We start from the raw sequence: 15,359 nt of genomic DNA on the forward strand, positions 1-15,359 counted from the left end.
GGCTACTGTGTCACCTCAGCCTCAGGCTCCCCCAGCCTAGCCCTTCCAGGACAAGAGATGGAAATGCAGCGTATTAGGGACTGAAGACTAGAGAGTGGGCTGCATCGCACCAGCTCCGCGTGGCCCCTCAGAACAAACCTGCCTCGGGCCGCCATGCCACTGCAGTTCTAGACCCAAGGCTGGGACCTTCTCAAGGCTGAGGCTGTGGTTTGTGAATCCCCAGTAAGGCCCCCGGGGCTGAGAGAGTGGCAGCTGTACCTCCTGACCTCCCGACCTCCCGCCTCCCCGCGCCCCACGGCCCCACCTCCGCCTTGCCCATCTTGGCGGCCAGCTGCAGCGGCGTGAGGCCATCGTTGTTGCGAGTGGTCTCCAGCTCCCAGTTGCCACTCCGCAGTAGGATCATGTCGTACATGCGCTTCACAAAGTCGTTCTGTGTCTTGAAGTCCTCGGCCACGGTCACCAGGGCGTGAAGGATGTTGTTGCCTCGTGAGTCCTGCGAGGTGATGTCCGTCTGCTCGTGCTCCATCAGCAGCTGCACAATCTCGGGCTGGTTGGTGCATGCTGCCAGGGCCAGGGGCGTCTCACCTGGGGGATGAGCGCACTGAAGCTTGGTTCTCTCATGGGCCGGAAGCAGCGTCCCCCAAGCCCCAGGACCGGGGCCCATATCCTATCTCAGCAGGATGGGCACCTCAGGTTCCCTAGCCCTCTCCCCATCTTCCGCTTCTATGGGGAAGAGTGAAGCTAGATCACTGCGGTAGCCTCCTAACTGGCCTCCCTGCCTCCACCCTGGCCCTTTAATACTCTGCTCAGCACAGCAGCCAGACCAACCTGTTAGTGCCTCCCCCAGAATGAAAGCACAGGTTCCAATGACAGCCCACAAAGCCCTGCATACTCTGACCTCCTCTCTCCATCACTCACTCCCTCCTGCTACAACGGCCTTTTTCCACCTCCTCCAACACGTGGCCTGGGGGCCTTCGCTCGGCTGTCCCCTCTGCCTGTAGATAGCCCAGTCACTTTCTCCCTCACCTCCTTCAAGTCCTTGCTCAAACGTCACCTTTCAGTGAGCCACCCTAACCACTCTATTTAAAATTAAAATCCACCCTCCTCTTGTCCCAGACAGAACTCTTGGTTCCTTGTCCTCTGCTTTACTTTTTTTTTTTTTTTTTTTTTTTGAGACGGAGTCCTACTCTATCGCCAGGCTGGAGTGCAGTGGTGCGATCTCGCCTCACTGCAACCTCTGCCTCCCGGGTTCAAGCTATTCTCCTGCCTCAGCCTCCCGAGTAGCTGGGACTACAGGCGCCCGCCACCACGCCCGGCTAATTTTTGTATTTTTAGTAGTGATGGGGTTTCCCCATGTTGGCCAGGATGGTCTTGAACTCCTGACCTCGTGATCCACCTGCCTTGGCCTCCCAAAGTGCTGGGATTACAGATGTGAGTCACTGCACTCGGTCTACTTTGTATTTTTTAAGAGCACTTATCATTTCGTATCATAGTATATAAAATTCTTATTTATAGTGCTTATTACCGATGGTCTCTCCCTGTCTAGAATGTAAGTTCCATGAGGGCAAGGATCTCTATTTTGTTCACCGATACATTTCAAGTACCTAGAACAGTGCCTGATGTAGATAGTAAGTGCTCAATAAATGCTTGTTAAGAAAAAATAAGGCAAGTGACTCACATGAGGTCACACAGCAAGCCTGGGACACGACCAGCCCCGGACACCAGGTCTTCAGCTGCCTCCCCTCTCCTCGCCCCACCCAACAAATGCTTCCCAACACCAGGTCCAACCAGCTGCTATGCAGGGCAATGGGGACACACGATGAACTGGACAAGACCCCGTTTTCCAGGACACCCACACCTGGACACGCAGGGCTGCCCAGAGCACAGACTAGCTAGTCCTGCTGATTAAAAAACCACCCAGAAGATAGTCCCAGCTACTCAGGAGGCTGCAGCATGAGAATCGCTTGAACCCAGGAGGCAGAGGCTGCAGTGAGCCAGATGGCACCACTGCACTCCAGCAGCCTGGGCAACAGAGTGAGACTCCATTAAAAAAATAAAAATAAAAAAAATAACACCCAGAAGAGAAAACAGATGGGTGATCATCAGTCAGGCAAGACTGGGTGGCAGGAGGGGTCTCCTCTGCAACAAAGTTAGAGAAGTTTTTGTGTGTGACGGAGCCATTTGTTCCCTGTTCTGACTGCAGTGGTGGTGAACCAACTCGACGCACTGTGAAAATGAACAGAACTGTCCTCTAACACGGGTGACTTTCACTATATCTAAATGATGCATTTCAATTTTTTTTTTTTTTTCCTAGAGCATCCTAACCCCAATTGCTTCTGGACTCTGCGACTTGTGAGGCAGGGGAGTTCTGCCCTCTCACTCTCGACTCCCTGTCTGCAGTCCTGAGATGCACTGGGCCCTGGCACAGAGGTCAGAGCTGGAGGCCAGGACACCTAAGTCAATGCCCTGGTACCCTGGCGCAAGTCCTTTCCCTTCACAGAGCCATCTCCTCGCCTGTAAAATGGGGCTGCCCCCTCGGCCTCCCTCCCAGGCCTCTGTTCCCTCAGAGGGCTGCCCAGGACAATGCTTCTAAGACCACCAGGTGACACCACCCGAACATGGACTCCTCCCCCAGCACCTCCTCCCAGCCCCTCCTTCTCTGGTCCACCCTGGTGTCCTGCTCAGATGGACATGCCCAGCCTCCTCCCCTCCTGCCCCTCTGGGGCACCAGAGCCTTTTAAGGCAGGGACAGTGCGGGTGGAGCTCAAAGCGGGGTGGCCCCTCCCTTCCTCCCTCCTTCCTTCCTTTCTCTCCCTCCGCCCTCCTTCCTCCTCCCTTTCTCCCTCTCCCTTCCTCCCTCTCCCTCCTCCTTCTCCCTTCTGTCTCCTGCCTCCCTCCTCCCTCCCCCCCTCCTTCCTCCTCCTCCCTCCCTCTCCCTCCTCCCTCTCCCTCCTCCCTTCCTCCCTCCTCCCTCCCTCCCCCTCCTTCCTCCTCCTCCCTTCCTTCCTCTCCCTCCTCCCTTCCTTCCTCCTTCATCCTTCCTCCCCTCTCCCTCCTCCCTCCTTCCTGCTTCCCTCTTCCTTCCTCCCTCATTCTTCCTGCTTCCTTCCTCCCTTCTCCCTCTCCCTCCTCCCTTCCTTCCTCCCTCATCCTTCCTGCTTCCTTCCTCCCTCCCTCCTCCGTCTCCCTCCTCCCTCCTTCCTGCTTCCCCCTTCCTTCCTCTCTCTCCCTCCTTCCTTCCTCCCTCTCCCTCCTCACTTCCTTCCTCCTTCCCTCTTCCTTCCTCCCTCCTCCCTTCTTCCCTCCTCCCCCTTCCCTCCCTTCCTCTCCCGTCTCCCTCCTCCCTCCTCCCAGACTCCGCACCGGGCGGGGTCGGCACCCACCGAAGTAGAAGCCTTCGTGTTGGTACTTGGGGTTGAAGAAGGCCCCCTTGGCGTGCGCGTTGACGTCGGCGCCGGCGGCGATGAGCACGGCTGCGATGTCCCCCTGCCGCCGCTCGATGGCGATGTTCAGCGCCGTCTGCCCTGCGGACCGGGCGGGGACGCGCGGGAGCCTCAGCGCCGGGAACCGGGGCCTCTTGCCCACCCGCTCTGGCCTCCATACCCTCCCCGAACCCACGGGGAAACCAGAGCCCTGGTCTGTGTCACCAGCTACCAGGAATCCCAGCTTTATTCTTTGCTTCCTTCATGCCTGCGCGGACCCAAGAAATGTTTGTGGAGCGCCTGCTCCGGGCTCCGGCCCCAGGCGCTGGGGGTCAGCGGGTGCACAAGACGCAATTTCGATTATTTTCCTCAAGAAGCCCACAGTGTCACTGAGAACGAGGTGCTACGACTCAGAGGGGTGCAGGAGCTGCGGTACCCAGAGCAAGGGCCCTTCACAGCCAGAGAGCGTCAGGGGGCTTCCCAGAGCTCTCTAACCTGGGACCTCAGAAGTTTAGCGAGGCGGGGTGGGGCCAGCTCATCAGCCAGGGTAAGAGGGCAGAGCTTGTGCTGAGGGCCAGAGTCACAGAAGGCCTTGAATTAGGAAACTGGCAGGACGAGAATGTAGGGCTTGGTGCATGGGTGTTTTCAGACCTCTCTGGTTGCAAAAGTGGAGGATGCGTTAGAAGCAGCCGAGACCAGTGAAAGAAATGATGAGGCCTGTAATCCCAGCACACTGGGAGGCCAAAGCAGGTGGATCACCTGAGGTCAGGAGTTCGAGACCAGCCTGACCAACATGGTGAAACATGGTCTGTACTAAAAATACAAAATTAGCCAGGCGTCGGGGCGCATGCCTGTAATCCCAGTTACTTGGGAGGCTGAGGCAGGACTATCGCTTGAACCCAGGAGGCAGAGGTTGCAGTGAGCTGAGATTGGTCCATTGCACTCCAGCCTGGGCAAGAAGAGTGAAACTCCATCTCAAAAAACAAAAAAAAAAAAAAAAAAAATGATGAGGCCTGGACTAAGGGGAGTTGGAGGGCACATGAAGGGTGGAGAAAGGAGGAAGCCCAAAGACCCGCCGGAGAAAGAGCCTTCAGGATGCCCGGCTGGGGAGAAGGGTGTCTCAGGTAAGATCTAGGTATCCAGCCCTGGCGGTGGGTGAATGATATGCTATGACACAGCAAGAGGAAAGAAGGGTAGCGGGAGAGACACTAAGTCAGCTGGAGACCAGAGAACTTCCAGATGGAAGGGACCAGAAGGCTGGAGTGGGGGAAGGGTCTCGAAATGCACCAACAGAAACAGCAGTTTCCAAAGAGCTGCCGCTGTGTCATAAACAAACATAGTCTTGGTGGATTAAAGAACTAAGTTTTAAAACATATTAGAAAGTTTGTTTATAGCTAACCTTTTGGTAGGGAAGACCTTCTTAAGCAGGATCCAAAAGGCAGAAACCATAAAGAAAAGGCTGACATATTTGCTTACATAAAGGTTTTTGGTTTTGGGGGTTTTTGGTTTTTTGTTTGTTTGTTTGTATGTTTGACATAGGATCTTGCTGTGTCACCCAGGCTGGAGTGCAGTGGCGTGAGCATAGCTCACTGCAACCTTGAACTCCTGGGCTCAAACGATCCTCCTGTCTCAGCCGCCCAAAAGCTAGACTTTCATATTTGGCATAAGAAATGCTCTAAGACATACAGTTAATCAAACAAAGCAACTTGTAGAATACAGACATAATGGTCCTATTTTATGTTAGATAAGTAAATAAATAAAACTATTTCTGTGTACATATATACACACACATGTGTGGACTACAGGCCTGCACCACCACTCCTGGCTTATTTTTTAAATTTTTTGTAGAGACAGGATCTTGCTGTGTTGCCCAGGCTGGTCTTGAATTCCTGGGCTCCAGCAATCCCCCTACCTCGGAGATTTCTGTATTTCCGAATGCATCCTAATGAAAGTTAAAGACAAGTGATAGGCTGGGGAAAATATTTGAGATATATAAAAAGGCAATGTGTTTCAGGGCCGGGCGCAGTGGCTCACACCTGTAATCCCAGCACTTTGGGAAGCCGAGGCGGGTGGATCACTTGAGGTCAGGAGTTCGAGACCAGCCTGGCCCACATGGAGAAACCCCATCTCTACTGAAAATACAAAAAAATTAGCCAAGTGTGGTGGCAGGCACCTATAGTCCCAGCTACTCAGGAGGTTGAAGCAGGAGAATCACTTGAACTCAGGAGGCAGAGATCGCGCCACTGTACTCCAGCCTGGGCTAGAGAGCAAGACTCTGTCTTTAAAAAAAAAAAAAAAAAAAAAAAAAAAAAAAAAGGCACGCCAGGCCCGGTGGCTCACACCTGTAATCCCAGCACTTTGGGAGGCTGAGGCGGGCAGATCACGAGGTCAGGAGATCAAGACCATCCTGGCTAACCTGGTGAAACCCCGTCTCTACTAAAAAACTAGCCGGGCGTGATGGTGAGCGCCTGTAGTCCCAGCTACTCGGGAGGCTGAGGCAGGAGAATGGCGTGAACCCGGGAGGTGGAGCTTGCAGTGAGCCAAGATCATGCCACTGCACTCCAGCCTGGGCAACAAAGCAAGACCCCGTCTCAAAAAAAAAAAAATAGAAAGGCATTGTGTTTTTAAAAGTCTATAATATATTACAAGCGCCTATGAATCAATAGAAAGACAAACAGCCTAAAAGAAAACTGAGAAAAGATTATAAACAAGCACCTCACAGAGGAGAAAATACACGCAGTGAATAAACAAAGTGAAAGATGTTTGGAATCACTGGTGGTCAGGAAAATGAAAATTAGAACCTAAAGAGTTAACCCTTTTCACCCACCAGACTGGAAAAGAACAACAACAAAAAAAAGGATAATTAGCAGTGTTAGTGATAAGTAGGAGAATGAGTATTTCTGTACACCGTTGTGGGGAGAGAGTAAATGAGTATCTTTTAGAGACAAATTTGGCAATAACTATTATAACTTTATTTTATTTATTTAAAAAAAAGTTTTTTTTTTGAGATGGAGTCTCCCTCTGTTGCCCAGGCTGGAGTGCAGTGGCGCGATCTCAGCTCACTGCAACCTCCGCCTCCCAGGTTCAAGTGATCCTCCTGCCCCAGCCTCCCAAGTAGCTGGGATTACAAGCGTGCCCCACCACGCCCTACTAGTTTTTGTATTTTTAGTAGAGATGGGTTTTCACCATGTTGGCTAGGCTGGTCTGGAACTCCTGACCTCAAGTGATCCACCTGCCTTGGCCTCCCAAAGTGCTGGGATTACAGGCATGAGCCACTGCGCCTGGCCACTATTATAACTTTAAATATGCGTGAGGTTGAACCCAAATATTCCAATTCAAAATATTTTCCGAAACATATGTGCACCTGTGCACAGGGTCATAGACAAGATCGTGCACTGTGACATTGTCACAACACAGCTGGAAACACCTGACTGTCTGTCAATGGGGGAGTGGTGAAATTAGCCAAGGTGCAGCCGCAATTGCAGACTAATCTGGAGAAAAGAAGCTAGACTTTCATATTTTGGCATAAGAAGTGCTCCAAGACATATGGTTAATAGTTAATCAAAAAAACCAACTTGTAGAATACAGACAGTATGATACTATTTTATGTTAAATAAATAAAACTTTTTCTGTGTGCACATATACACACACAAATGTCAAAGGCCTAGAAAACTCCACAAAGTATATGGGTAAAGGACTTTAAAAAAAAAAAAAAAGTACGTAAAATGCTGGGCTGCTTTACAATGAAACTCTGTTCATGTGACGTGGATGTTGTTAGGCTGGGTGCGGTGGCTCACGCCTATAATCCCATCACTGAGAGGCAGAGGCGGGAGGATTGCTTGAGCCCAGGAGTTACAGACCAGCCTGGGCAACATGGTGAAACCCTATCCCTGCAACAAATAGAAAAATTAGCTGGGCGGGGTGGCACGCATCTACAGTCCCAGCTGCTCGGGAGGCTGAGGTGGGAAAATTACCTGAGCCCAGGGAGGTCAAGGCTGCAGCGAGTCGTGGTCGCGCCACTGCACTCCAGCCTGCCCAACAGAGTGAGACCCTGTCTCAAAAACGATAATAAAATAAAATAAAGTAAAATAATAAAAAGAAACTGTTATATTGAATCTGATGATGGATGTGTAGAGGTTTATTATTCTAATATCTTAACTTTATGTTTAAAATTTTTATAATAAAAATGTCTTAATTGAAGAATTGCTTAAAAAAGTAAAACTCTGCAGGCCTCTGATAAAATGCTTTAAAATGATATGAATAAAGTTGTGATTGGTTCCTCTTAGCAGCATAGGGAGGAAATATTCGCCCTTGCCCAGTGGGGAAACTGAGGCTCAGAGAGGCGAGGCAGTTGCCTATAGTCCCAGCTACTTGGGAGGCTGAGGCAGGAGAATCACCTGAACCCGGGAGGCAGAGGTTGTGCCACTGCACTCCAGCCTGGTGACACAGCGGAACTCCATCTCAAAAAATAAATAAATAAATAAATAAACAAAGTCATTGCTCTAAATAAGGTTATTTTAGATATAAAAAAATGCTATGAAAAGAAATGAAGATAGGGTGACAGAAAGTGACTGGGGAAGGGAAACTTTACAGTGGACAATCAGAGCGGTCACCTTGGGTCCTGCCCAGAGTGTGGAAGAATGCTACTCTGCTGGTCCTGGAGCCCCTCTGCTCCAGGCGGAGGAAATGCTAAGAGGAAGGAAGGCACCAGCGGATGGGTCAGAACGGTGGTGGGGTTGGTTTCCAGGAAGACGAGAATAAATAGCTCCTCCCAACATTCAGAGAAAGAGGAGGTGCCCACAGCCTCCCAGACCTCCTCGCCCCAGCAAGAGGCAGATTCATGAAAGGAGAGGGAAAGGGGAGGCTAAGAACAGGGAGAGGTAAGGATCTGTGACCGGGACAGCAAAGTCTTCACAGAAACACTAACAACCTTCTTTCATTCACTCATCCAAAAAATATGTACTAAGCGTCTCTTATGTGAGACCCTAAGGGTACTGGGAAATGAACTGTAAGCAACAGACTTCATCCCTGCCCTCAAGGGAAACATGTTGCTAGCAAAGGGTAGTTCGTAAGTCCTACAATACTGACAAGAACAAAGGAGGATACAAAGGGGACTGAAAAGGGAAAATTAGGACAAGCAAGCTTGAGGCACTGGCCTGAACCTCCCCGTCTGCAGGACTACTGTCAACTCCTTAGAGACAGGCTGAGAATGTGATATGGTTCATCCAGTTTCTCTCTTTGCATTGGCTACCAGGGAGCTCAGTGAGCAGTTTAGCACTCAGTTGCAGCAGTCTTCCCTAGGTTTCCTCTCCTCCACTCCATACCTTCTAGTTTGTCACAATCCTTGACTTCTTCTTATATATAACAAAAATGCTTTTGAAAGTCTGCAGAGTTCAAATAATAAATCACAATTACTTTCTCCCATGAGAAGGATTAAAGGCCAAAGCTAAACTCCCACCTGGAAAAAGCTAAAATGTGGCAGGGCGTGGTGGCTCACGCCTGGAATCCCAGCACTTTGGGAGGCCAAGGCAGGTGGATCACCTGAGGTAGGGAGTTTGAGACCAGCCTGGCCAAAATGGTGAAACCCTGTCTCCACCAAAAATCCAAAAAAATTAGCCACGCATGGTGGCAGGTGCCTGTAATCCCAGTTACTTGGGAGGCTGAGGCAGGAGAATCGCTTGAACCTGGGAGGCGGAGGTTGCAGTGAGCCAAGATCGCGCCACTGCACTCCAGCCTAGGCAACAGAGCGAGACTCCATGTCAAAAAACAAAAACAAAAAAGCTCAAACATCTAGTGCCCCCAGCATATTAGCAAGACGGCATCCAATTATAATTGAGCCAATCGCTTTTGCCACGAGCACCTCATAAGACCGTAAAGCGCTGTTGACTGACTCCAAAACTCAAATAAAGACACATCTTAGTGATTTTCCCCTGTGGATTTCCTGGGAGGGAGCCACTCTCCCAAATTTGCTCTCCCAGCATCCTCTCTGGCCCACTTACAAAGAAATCCACAAAACTGAGACCCAAATGGGTACAGTTAATGATGATGATGATCATGATGATAACAGTTGACTTTTGGTGGCCCCTGCCCGGCTCTCTTGCCTCACTTCCAGCCTTCTTTTCATTGCTCAACCATGCCAAGCTCAATCCCATCTTGGGGCTTTCGCCCTGATCCTTCTCATCATGTCGGCCTCAGGCCAAAGATGACCACTCTGACTGTCCTCTCTAAAGTTGCCCTCCCCCAGTCACTTTCTGTCACACTATCTTCATTTATTTTCGTAATATTTTAAATCTAAAATTATCTTATTTAGAGCAGTGACTTTCTTTCTTTCTTTTCTTTGTTTCTTTTTCTTTCTGTCTTTACTTATTTATTTATTTTGAGATGGAGTCCCGCTCTGTCACTAGGCTGGAGTGCAATGGCGATCTCGGCTCACTGCAACCTCCGCCTCCTGGGTTCAGGTGATTCTCCTGCCTCAGCCTCCCAAGTAGCTGGGATTACAGGCACCTGCCACCATGCCCGGCTGATTTTTGTATTTTTAGTAGAGACGAGGTTTCACCATGTTGGTCAGGCTAGTCTTGAACTCCGGACCTCAGGTGATCCACCTGCCTCAGCCTCCCAAAGTGCTGGGATTCCAGGCGTGAGCCACCGCGCCCGGCCTTAGAACAGTGGCTTTAACCTGTCTTGTTCACCAGTGCATGCCCATGCCAAAAACAATGCCTGGCATGGAACCAGTGCTCAAAATTATTTGCAGAATGAAGGAAGAAAGAGAGGGTTGCCTGAAGCATCCGTGGTACCATGCTACATGCTTGGGGCTCCTCAGTGGCAGCAGTGCCTCCACGTGGCCTGGCCAGCAGTGGCCCTGTGGCCCCATACCCCACCCTCAGAGACTCCTGTCTGCACAGCCCCTCTGCAGGCGGGATACCTTCATAGGCCTCCTCTGTGTACTCGGCATTGATGAACCTGCCCAGGATGTTGTTCTCTTCAGCAAAGGCAAGCAGGATCCGCACGATCTCCTTGGTGTTGGGGTTGATGTTTAACAAGGCCTTCATCAGGCAGGTCTTCCCCGTGTCGGAGGCCGTCAGCTTGTGCATGAGGAAGTCTGCAGGCAGGGCCATGGGTGGAGTTACAGGAGGGCCCCGGCTGCCCTTGGCCCTCCCAGCCCAGAGGGTGTGGTTGCTGCAGCCGCAGACCCCCCAAGCCCCTGCTCCACATCTCCACTCCCAGACCTTACACTTGGCCGCTCTCCTCCCTCTCCAGCTGTTTCTCCTCCGTCTCCTATGCTGGCTCCTTGCTCTCTGTGGCCCATAGGTGACGTATCTGAGGCCTTTTGCTCTTTGCCCACTGTATGGCTTCCCGCTGTCCACCCCCCTGCTGCCACCCTGGAATCTGTCTCCAGCCTGCCCCCTCCTCGTGGCCTGCAAATAAAGCTCATGGCCTCCCCATCAACCTGATACTGCACTGGTCCCCGAGACACCCAGGGCTCCACCAGCCACCAAGCTACCCAAGTCTAAATGGCACCATGCTGGACCCCCCGTCCCTCACTCCCCAGGTCCTCAAATCCTGCCAATGCTACTGGCCGAGGAGCTGCTCAGAACCGTTCCCCTTCTCAAGCCCTGCTTCAGGGTCCCAGCCCTGCCTGAACAGTGGCCTTCTCCAGCTTCACCCCCCATCTTCCACACAGTAGTCAGACCCGACTCTCACCTGCCCAAACCCTTCTGTGGTTCCCCATTCTCCTCGGAGTCCAGTTCAAAGTCCCTAGCCAGAATTCAAGGCCCCTCACACTCCAGCCTCATGGGTTGGTGAGGGGAGGGGAAAATGGGCACCAGAAGCCAAGCAGGGCCCCCAGCCCTGCACCTTCTGCCAGGCTCAGACACTCACCAGGCACATCCTCATCATGGCGCCGCCTGCAAAGCTCCTGCAGCTCCACCAGCAACTCTACCAACTCCTCCACGCAGCCCTCAGACACGGCTGCAAAGATGCGCTTCTTCAGCCGCCTCTTTTTCCTCCTCTGCTCTTCCTTGGCCAGGTGTGCACTGAAGCCAGAAAATGTTTCCAACTCAACACACACATCCTCTCAAGCTCAATCTCTCCTTTTCCCCGCCAGAGCTGCCTACGGGGCGCTGCACCTGCCGCCAACATCTCCCATGCCTGCCACGATGCCTGCAAACTCCTGGGCTCTGTGTGGACCCATCAGGCTCCCCTTGTAATCCATATGCAATCACATTTTGTCAAAATACCTATATTTGGATGCATGAAGTAATGATCAGGAAGGATCTATGCCTATTAATAGACATTACCTTGAAAATATAAGATTTCATATTTTATGTTGTTTGAACTTTTAAAATCTATCCCTCCCTGTCCTCCCACTCCAGATAAGCAACCATGGTAACGCGTTGATGTCTCCTTTTGTTTCTTTTTTCTTTTTTTTTTTTTGAGACAGAGTCTTGCTCTGTCACCCAGGCTGGAGTACAGTGACACAATCTCAGCTCACTACAACCTCCACCTCCAGGGTGCAAGCAATTCTCCTGCCTCAGCCTCCTCAGTAGCTGGGATTACAGGCATGCGCCACCACGCCCGGCTAAGTTTTGTATTTTTAGTAGAGACGGGGTTTCACCACATTGGTCAGGCTGGTCTTGAACTCCTGACCTCATGATCCTCCTGCCTCAGCCTCCCAAAGTGCTGGGATTACAGGCATGCACCACCATGCCCAGCTAAGTTTTGTATTTTTAGTAGAGACGGGGTTTCACCATGTTGGTCAGGCTTGTCTTGAACTCCTGACCTCGTGATCCTCCTGCCTCAGCCTCCCAAAGTGCTGGGATGACAGGTATGAGCCCTGCACCTGGCTATGTATTTTTAGTTCACATAAATGGTGTCGTGCTACAGTTCTTTTTCCACTGCATCCTGCTGTTTGAATGTTTCATAACAAATGGGTTTTATAGAATTCAATACTCCACTCCTTCCCCGTAAACGTCCTACATGCCATGGACCCATGACTCCACTTGTCCCAATCCCCAGGAATGGTGGATTCTTTCTCCTTCCTGCAGGGCCCCGGATCCTGTCTCTCTGGCACCCCCAGCCTGGGTGGGCACAGTGGGAGGAGGGGGAGGGGCAGACTTACCTGGGGCTGTTGGGATTGGATGGGGTCTCTGTCACATCATCCTGAGGAGACTGGGGGGAGTCCATGTCATCACAGTTACCAGAGATGCTGGAGGTGTTGGCAGGGGGAACAGAGAGGGTTTTAAAGTTTTAAAATGGGCCGGGCGAGGTGGCTCATGCATGTAATCCCAGCACTTTGGGAGGCCGAGGCAGGTGGATCACTTGAGGTCAGGAGTTCGAGACCAGCCTGGCCAACATGGTGAAACTAAACTGTCTCTACTAAATTGTCTCTACTAAAAATACAACAACTAGCCAGGCGTGGTGGCATGTGCCTGTAATCCCAGCTACTTGGGAGGCTGAGGCAGGAGAATCGCTTAAACCTGGGAGGTGGAGGCTGCAGTGAGCTGAGATTGGGCCACTGCACTCCAGCCTGGGCAACAGAGCGACATTCCATCTCAAAAAGATAAATAATAATAATAAAGTTTTATAATAGACAGTGGTAGCATGCCACAGCCAGGCCTGGCCCCGTGACCCAGGGCAAGTCACTGGCCACATGCTGGAGCTGAGGGCTGGGCCCAGGGCAGGGGGTTGGGCTGGGGCCCATACTCACCACTGCCGGATGTTGGAATCCATGGGCTTGGAGAAGACAGGAGGAGAGGTCTTGGCAACTGTGGGGTTGGGCTCAAACCCTTCTATCTCCAGGAAGAAGTGTGCACTGAGGGAACACGGAGGAAGCCTGTTAGGGCCGAGCCAGGCAGAGCCTGTCTGCCTTTGTCCTGCCTCCTGGCCCCAGAGGGTGCCCCCATGCTGAGCACACACCCTGGCCAGCTCTGAGCCCAAATGGCCTTGCCCAGCCCTCCCGGGAGCCCTCAGAGATGGACACTGTCATTATCACCTACGTTTCACAGATGGTCTCCAGGGAGCTGCGAGTCAAGTGTGAAACTAAAGAAAAGGACTGAGGCGAACCCAATTGATGCAGAGGTTTATTTTGCCAAGGTTGAGGACACACCCGGGAAAAAGACACACAAGCCCCAGTAGGATCTGTGGCCCACACTTCCTCCTCTGAACAAGATTCTGAGGGCCTCAATATTTAAAGGTGAAAAGTGGGCAGGAGAGAAAGGAGGAAAGAAAAAAAAAAGAGGGAGCAGGCCGGGTGCAGGGGCTATTATCCCAGCACCCTGGGAGGCTGAGGCGGGCAGATCACCTGAGGTAAGGAGTCTCAGACCAGCCTGGCCAACATGGTGAAACTCCGTTTCTACTTAAAATGCAAAAAAAAAAAAAAAAAAAAAAAAAGTAGCTGGGCGTGATGGCAAGCACCTGTAACCCCAGCTACTCGGGAGGCTGAGACAGGAGAATTGCTTGAACCTGGGAGGCGGAGGTTGCAGTGAGCCGAGATCGCGCCACTGCACTCCAGCCTGCGTGACAGAGCAGGACTCCATCTCAAAAAAAAAAAGAAAGAAAACAGGGAGCACAGGGCCACGTTCTTGTGAGGCTTCGATTCTGCTTACTGAGCACGTGTTGCACGTGAAAAGGGGTGGGTAGTGGAAACAGTCAATAATGGATTCATCTTGCGCTCAGTAAATCTGCACTTTACGGAAGACAAACATAGACGCACGGTGGCTCACACCTATAATCCCAGCACTTTGGAAGGCCTAGGCGGGCGGATCATCTGAGGTCGGGAGTTCGAGACCAGCCTGACCAATATGGAGAAACCCCGTCTCTACAAAAAATGCAAAAATTAGACAGGCATCGTGGTGCATGCCTGTAGTCCCAGCTACTTGGGAGGCTGAGGCAGGAGAAGTGCTTGAACCCGGGAGGTGGAGGTTGCAGTGAGCCGAGATCATGCCACTGCACTCCAGCCTGGGCGACAGAGCGAGACTCTATCTCAAAAAACAAACAAACCAACAAAAACATAGACGCATAGGGGAAGCAGTCAGATATGCATTTGTCTCAGTGGGGGCGGGTGAGGGAGGACAATTTCTAGTCTCCTCTTGTCCTGTAGTGTCAATTAGCTGCTAATTTACAATGTCAAGGTGAGGAAGGCCCCCCTTGGAGACATGTGGCTTCTATCTGTAGATAAAGCAACTTGCCCAAGGCCGCGCAGCAGATAGGTAGCAAAGTCCAGATTCAAAGCTGGGCTAGGCCAGGTGTGGTGGCTCATGCCTGTAATCCCAGCCCTCTGGGAGGTCAAAGTGGGCAGATCAGTTGAGCTCAGGAGTTTGAGACCAGCCTGGCCAATGCGGCGAAACCCTGTGTCTACTAAACATACAAAAATTAGCTGGGCGTGGTGGTGTGCGCCTGTAATCCCAGCTATTCAGGAGGCTGAGGCAGGAGAATTGCTTGAACCCGGGAGGCAGAGGTTGCGGTGAGTCCAGATCGTGCTACTGCACTCCAGCCTGAGTAACAGAGCGGGACTCCTTCTCAAAAAAAAAAAAAAAAAAAAAAAAAAAAAAAAAAAAAAAAACTGGGTCTGGGTGACTCTCCTTGCTAGAAATACTGGATGGCTGAACCCGGGTCTCTGCTGCGGGTGGCCTAACACTTGAGCCAGGTTGCCCTGTCTGCAGCCACCTCCAGGTACAAAGGACACCTCAAGGATGGGGAAGATGGTACTGGGAGCTAGGTTTTCCCGTCACCACCTACCCACCCTCAGGCCTCAGGTCTGAAGTCAGACCCCTTCTGAGGGGCCGTCCCTAGACTCTGAGATCCACGCGGGCCTTCCTGGCTCTTGAGGGAGAGGGAGATGGCTGGAGTTATACTTGCCCCCATTGATCAGCACTTGTGCTGTTTGTCACAGCAGAAAATGGGCTGAAAATGGCTGATCTAGGCTGGGTGCAGTGGCCC

General features: G+C 51.7%; 1 protein-coding gene across 3 annotated transcripts in view; it reads right to left on the reverse strand.

Annotated features, from left to right (window-relative positions):
* The window catches only part of TRPV3 (transient receptor potential cation channel subfamily V member 3), a 44,333-nt gene that overhangs the window by 18,565 nt on the left and 10,409 nt on the right, over window positions 1–15,359 (reverse strand). For 2 of the 3 annotated variants that reach the window (XM_016931203.4, XM_016931204.4), the window contains exons 3-8: window positions 13,129–13,233; window positions 12,541–12,627; window positions 11,301–11,455; window positions 10,345–10,521; window positions 3,384–3,524; window positions 305–585 (exon numbers count right to left, since the gene is read on the reverse strand). In XM_016931203.4, the coding sequence (XP_016786692.2) occupies window positions 305–585; window positions 3,384–3,524; window positions 10,345–10,521; window positions 11,301–11,455; window positions 12,541–12,627; window positions 13,129–13,233 (946 nt within the window). The remainder of the gene's footprint in view (window positions 1–304; window positions 586–3,383; window positions 3,525–10,344; window positions 10,522–11,300; window positions 11,456–12,540; window positions 12,628–13,128; window positions 13,234–15,359) is intronic. The other variant, XM_016931205.4, reaches the window with a different exon arrangement.

This window comes from Pan troglodytes, chromosome 19 (assembly GCF_028858775.2).
Source record: "Pan troglodytes isolate AG18354 chromosome 19, NHGRI_mPanTro3-v2.0_pri, whole genome shotgun sequence".
Lineage (NCBI taxonomy): Eukaryota > Metazoa > Chordata > Mammalia > Primates > Hominidae > Pan > Pan troglodytes.